The following is a 6,521-nucleotide window of genomic DNA, read 5'->3' as shown; positions in this document are numbered from 1 at the left end:
GCAAGAATGCTATTAAAAACCAGAATGATGATTGATGATAAACATAACAACACTTAGCATTTATTGAGCACCTACTATATGCCAGACCCTGTTGTCAGCCCTACTCCTATCCTCTCATTTAATCCTCACAACCACTCTCTAGAAGTTATTATGATGATCCCAGTTGTTATTATGATGATCCCAGGAGAGACTGAAGAAGGGGAGTAACTTAATCAGAATCTCCAAGGATAGAAGAAAGAGGGGAGAGGCAGTGAGGAAAACCAATGAATTAAAGAAACTCAAATGACTTCACAGATGTTGAAACAGATCTAAGTGTATTGGCTAGAATTTTAGGGGGAGGACAAAAATTCACTATCTTTTACATGCTTTTGGGTATATAAACAACATCCGACACCCAAATCAAATTTACAGAGTACAAGTGCAAAGTGGTGTACCTTTAGGAAGTGAAATAAAGTTTCTTGCACTGGACTTAGTTTGAAAGACATTATGCCCAGAGCTGTTATACTGTACCCTTCTAAGGTTTGGAAGTTTCCTTTCAGGTCCTTGGAATCATTCTTGATAATTCATCTTCCTTTAAGTTGGCAATGTCAGGTTAGACAGCAAGGGATGAAAAGGTCCAGTAAGCTTTTTCTTTCTCCCTCACCTCCCTCTCTTCCTTCTTCCCCACTCCTCTCCTCTCTTCCTCCCTGCCTTCCTCCCTCTCTTTCTTCCTTCCTTTCAGTATATTTATTGAGTACATATTATATCCCATGCATTATTTTAAAGGCTGTGATAAACAAAACAGTTCCTGCCAGACCTCATGAAACCTATATTATAGTAGGAAACACACAATACATAGACATGTATAATATTAGGTAGTAATTAAATGCAGTGAAGAAAAATGAAACAGGTTAAGGGGAGGCATTATACAGGATAGGTGAAGGCCTTTCTGATGAGTTGACATCTGAGCTCTGATCTAAGTAGAAGGAAAGAGCAAGCTATGAGAATGAGGAAAGAAACTTACGGGCTGAGAAATCAGCTGGTGAAAAGGCCCTGGGATGGGCATATGCAAGGCCTATTCAAGGAAAAGCAAAAACACCCTTTTGGTTAGTGCACACTGAGGGAGGGGAGTGTGTTAGGAAACAAGGTCTCAGAGGAAGTACAGGCCAGATCATATAGGACTCTGTAAGGCATGGTAAGGACTTTGGATTCTTTTTCTAAGTTCGATGGGAAACCATTGGAGGGTTTTGCACTGGGGAGTAACTTAATCAGATTAGCTTGATCTGATTAAGGGGGAAGAGGAGAATCAGGGAGAGCAGCTAGGAGGCTATTACAGGAGTACAGGTGGAGTTAATTAGCGTCTGGACCAGGGTGGTACTGGTGGAGGTTGTGAGACAGGCAGGATTCAGGAGACAGTCTGTAGGAAGAGCTGCAGGGTTTGTTGGTGAATTGGATGAAAGGTGTGAGGGACAGAGGTCAAGAATGTCCTTAAGTTTCTGTCCTTTGGTGCTGCCATTTATTTGGGGAATGATTAGGTTTAAGGGGTAAAATCAGAAGTTTAACTCTGACATGTTAAGTTGCAGGTGTTTATTAGATATTCAACTGAAGATGTCAGGTAGGCTGTTGGTTATACCAGCTTGGAGTTCAGTGGGGACTTTGGAAAACAACATCTTAAGTAATCTCTTATGGATAGAAAAATCTCAATTCTCCTACCCATTAACATTTATTCATTTGGCCAGTATTTACTGAGCACCTAACTATGTGTCAGGCACTGTGCTGGGTGCTAAGGAGTATAGCATCGACTTAGACAGAAATAGTCACTACCTTCATTACAACTTAATTAGTTCACTGGTTTCTGAGACACTTCTCTGAATGTTGTATAAATATAAAGAAGCAACTAAAGAGTTATAAATACTGAGATGTTCTCTGACTCAGCAATTTGGAAGAGCTTAGATTTTCGGAAAGAAATGGGCTATATATAGATTTGTATAAATGGCAGATTTACCCCAATAAAATATATGAAGACCGCCTTAAAATGAATCAGAAGAGACTGTCTCAACCAAATTAATGTTTACCAAGAGTGAGCTTGGTGTAATGGAAAAGCTTACAGGGCTGGAAGGCAGAAGCTCTAGGCCTGTCTGTTCCGCCCGATGAGGTCACATGTATGACCTTGAACAAGCTGTTTGCTCATCTTAAGTTTTCTCTTCAATAAAATGAATCCATTGGATTTGACTTGTAAAGAGCTTTCAAACTATTCATTTTTATCCCCTTTGTATTCGTTCTTTTACTGGATTCCCATTCCTCTTTCTAACATTTATTTAAAAATAAAACCCCAAACCCCAGGGTGATTCTTCTCTTCTTTGGGGGATAATTTTTTCAAAGCAAAACAAAACTGTCCTCTTTTCTTTTTGCAAGTGAAATTGTTTTCTTATTTTATTTTCTGATTGTAAAAAATGATACATGATCAGAAAAGCACAGAGAGTAAAAAACCTCTACAATGATACCACTGAGGTAACTATGTTTTCACCATCATTGTATCTGCAATATGTACCATATAGCAGCAGGTGCTTAGTATCTGTTGAATGAGTGACTACTAATATCTTGTGAACATCCTTTGGACCAAAAACAAATAAAACAAAACAAGTCCTATTTCTGGGGGTTGTTTAGCCTCTAAACCAGAAGGGGACAGTTATAGTTACCAGAGACTGAAACTGCTGGGATGATATCGGATCTCTTAGATTATATGTTTCACAATAGCTGGTGTCTTACATCTATGGAATGTCGAGAGACAATAACACCAAATACACCATTCTGATGGCCATAAACAATATCAAAGCCAGCTCAGTTTGAGCAATATCAAGAAAGGCTGCAAAACAGTCCATTGCCCAACCAGGGGTGGCTCCTACAGCAGATGGAAGGGTAGGCTCTGCCCCTCTCTGCAAAATCCTTCTTCCTTTCCTACGGCACTAGGATGAGTTTTCTTGGGGCACCTGAGTTCAACTCAACAATTTCTATTGAGAGCTTAGCATCCCTTTGATTGTTAACTCCCTTCTCAGTAAACCAAGATGGGTTTCTGATTACCTCTGGGAATGAATTAAAACCAGATCCTGTCTGCAGACGTATGCTGCATCTTTATTTCCCAAATGGAATTAGTGGCTAATGTTGGAAAAAACTGGGACATCCAACATGTGAATCTGAATGTTCAGACCTCTTGAAAAATTGCTGGATTTGGCACCACTGGGCATGTGCAATCAGCTGAGGAGCATCCTCCCACTTGAGACGGGTGTGTGTCCTTCAGCTCCCTTGTAATCCCACCTACCCCTATTGTGTTATATCCTGCCTCTCCTGCTCAATTACTCAACTTGCTACCTCTAACTAATTACCTGAAAGAATGAGGGGGCACATACTAAGCACTCTGGAGAAGCACACAAACCAACTTATAAACCAGTTAATTACAGTGCAGTGAAGTCAGTGCAGCACAGAACACATGAACGTGGCCTAGCATGGGGACCTGCCATGAGAAGCTGGTTGGAGGTCCCCTGAAGGTCATTTTGAGCTGGGTTTTGAAGGATGGATGTGAGTTATTCAGGCAGGTGGGTTGGTGGGGAATACTGCAGTGAGGATGGTATTGAAAGCATATACAAGTTCTTCTGCTGATTAGCTGCCTGTTGCATGGGTAACCCTCTCAAGCCAGCAACTACCTTGCACCTGAGAGATGCTGGTCTGTCTACAACCCTCTAACCAGGCCCTCTCATTCCTTCCTTCTGTCAAAACATCAGAGAAGGTTCATCCTTACCAGGAAGGGCCTGCCTGACTAATCCCCACTCACCTCTTCAATTAAGGCAACACTCCCATTCCGGGATAACTGGTTACCTGAGGGTGATTCTGTTATTTGAGCTCTTTGTTTTGTTTTGGAACCTCTGACACCTGAAGAGTAGACCAGCATTCCAAGCAATGAATCAATAAGAATTCATCAAATATCTTACATGGTATAGAGAACTCTCTCTGTCCTGGGTATCATGTTGACCTTAAAAACAACCCAGCTGAGAAAAAAACGACAAACACAAATAAACTAAAAATATAGAATGCGATTCAGAAAACATTTATTAAGTGCCTGGTATTCACAGTTTTTTAGATTCCTCCATCTACCTGCCCTAGCCAGTGTGGCTCAGTTGGCTGGAGTGTTGTCTCATGCACCAGAAGGTCGTGAGGTCGTAGATTTGATTCCAGGTCAGGGCACATATAGGAGGCAAACCTACTGATGTCTCTCTCTTGCATATCGATGTCTTCTTTCGCTTTCTCTTGCTCTCTCTCTCGCTCCTCCCTTCCTCGCTCTCTAAAATCAATTAAAAAGTATTAATTCCTCCATCCAACATTCACTGAGCACTACTAGGCACTGTACTTGGCACTTGGAAACAGAGACACACTAAAATATACAAGCTAGCAGGTGACATGAATAAATAAACTCATTACAGTAAGTTTCCTGCCAAAGCAATGTTCAAAACACAGCAACAGCTTGGAGAACAGAGTGTTAATTGCTCCCTGGGATACTGGGCAGGTATCACGGTGAAGAAAGGCTTGAGTTGCTTATCTTGTTTTTTACTGCTTATGACATTTTACAACATACTCAAACATACAGAGACCAGTACAACAAATTTCCATGTACCCATAACCCGGCTTTAACAACCAATCGCCACTTTTGATTCACCTATACCCCCACCTGCTTCCCTCCATCCCTTCCTTTTGTTTTGAAGCTAATGCTAAACATTTTTGTCATTTCACCCATAAATACTGAGCTGTGTTTGAAGAAGGGACTGTAAATTTTTAGACCTTTCACTGGTAGCATCCTTTATCTCATCTACCCTTTGCCAGTGACTCTAGCGGAGTTCTATACTCCGATTCCTACCAGCAACTGCAAAGCCTTGGCTGATTCAGGGTGAAGACCCAAGACTTTATTGGAGCCTCTGGCTGAAAGAAAAGACTGAGCTGATCCAGTGAGAACCACATCTCGCCTTATCTGGAGTGAGGAACACATTCTTCTGGTCCTTGGTCCTCATAAAATTGCTATTTCTTTAAAGCTTATTGAGCACCTGTTTGTACGAAATGGTGACTACATTCCACATTCCCATGTGCCCTTAGCAGCCTACAGGCAAACCTCAGACAGTATAGGGCTTGCCTTAAAAGTCAAGCTGACCCAGAGTTGCTTCCTGTCACAAATGAATGTCTGGCCTCTCTCGCTTCCGCCCCTTCAGCGTTTCCTCTTTCTCTCTGAAAGGTCCCAACATCCATGCAGTTACTCAACCCAGAACATTATCCTGGACTCCCTCTCCCTCACAATTCTATCTACTCTTTTAAAGCCATCCACTATTGTCCACAGCCATCATCAGCCTTCCATCTAGGCCACCATTCTCTTCCCTCAAGTACTGCAATATATAAGCCTCATTCTGTCTCTGGAGCACGCACGCACACACACACACACACACACACACACACACACTCACATTCTCCATGCAGCGGCTGAGTGATCTTTATAAAAAACAACAACAACCCGCTCAAAGCCCTTTCATGTCTCCTAACACCTACAGGAACCAAGACCAACTAACTTCCTTACCACAGCCAAGGAGGCCCTGCAGAATTTAAGACCTGCCGCTTACTTCTCCAGCTTCATCAGCTACATCTCCTCCCTAGGCCGCAACCAAAACGCTCTTTTCAGAGCCTGTTTTCTCGCGTCTCTGCTCTTACTTGGGAAGCGGCTTTTCTCTCAAACATAATAAAAACTACACCTACGGCGTCCTTGCTTACATGCTAGTCCACAACACTAAGAAGTCATCATCTTCAGGTTGCAGATGGAGAGGTGAGGATGGGCACCGTGCCCATGGTCACACAGCTAGAGTGGAAGAGCCAAGACTCGGGGGTCCAGAGGCCGCCGGCTCAACCCCAGAGCCCCAGGCGGCCGCACAGCCCTGCAGCGCCGCAGAGATCCCTCCCGGTGGTGGACAGCCTCTGACGGCGCGGGGGCGGCGACCAGACAGGGGAACGACGCTTCTGATTGGCTGCCTCCAGCGATGGCGGGCGAGAGGGAGGGAGCAAGAGCGTGGGGGCGTCGCGGAAAAATGACGTAATGCAGCGGCTCCTTAAAGGTACCGGCCCCTCGCACCGAGGATGGCGCAGGCGCGGTCCGAGGGCTCTCGCTTGTTCACGGATCAAGGATAGCCGGGCCGGACGGGCGCGCGCGCGCGCGGGCTGTGTAGACGGGAGCGCGCCGGACGCGGACAGCCCAAGGGGTCCGGCGAGGCGGCGTGGGGAACAGGACTGGCCGGCTGACTAGCGGGCGCCGCGATGGCCGAGGGTAGCGCCGTGTGTGACCCTCAGCACGCCGCGCGCCTGCTGCGAGCCCTCAGCTCTTTCCGCGAGGAGTCCCGCTTCTGCGACGCGCACCTGGTCCTCGACGGGGAGGAGATCCCGGTGCAGAAGAACATCCTGGCGGCGGCCAGCCCGTACATCAGGTGAGGAGGGGGCCGGGCGCGGCTGCGCTGCCCGAG

General features: G+C 45.2%; 1 protein-coding gene and 1 long non-coding RNA gene across 2 annotated transcripts in view; one reads left to right on the top strand and one right to left on the bottom strand.

The window, feature by feature from the left end:
* Positions 1–4,065: 4,065 nt before the first annotated feature.
* On the bottom strand, positions 4,066–6,353 carry LOC129147610 (uncharacterized). Its single transcript, XR_008554912.1, has 2 exons — positions 5,782–6,353; positions 4,066–4,315 (listed from the first exon to the last, which is right to left on the bottom strand). It is a non-coding gene; the product is annotated as an uncharacterized LOC129147610 (long non-coding RNA).
* Positions 6,064–6,521, top strand: part of GAN (gigaxonin) — a 50,034-nt gene continuing 49,576 nt past the window's right edge. Inside the window, exon 1 of the mRNA XM_008139701.3 lies at positions 6,064–6,485. Coding sequence (XP_008137923.1) covers positions 6,319–6,485 — 167 coding nt within the window. The 5' untranslated portion in view covers positions 6,064–6,318. The remainder of the gene's footprint in view (positions 6,486–6,521) is intronic.

The sequence above is a fragment of the Eptesicus fuscus genome, chromosome 21, assembly GCF_027574615.1.
Source record: "Eptesicus fuscus isolate TK198812 chromosome 21, DD_ASM_mEF_20220401, whole genome shotgun sequence".
NCBI lineage: Eukaryota > Metazoa > Chordata > Mammalia > Chiroptera > Vespertilionidae > Eptesicus > Eptesicus fuscus.
This window is presented reverse-complemented; position numbering and strand designations above follow the sequence as displayed.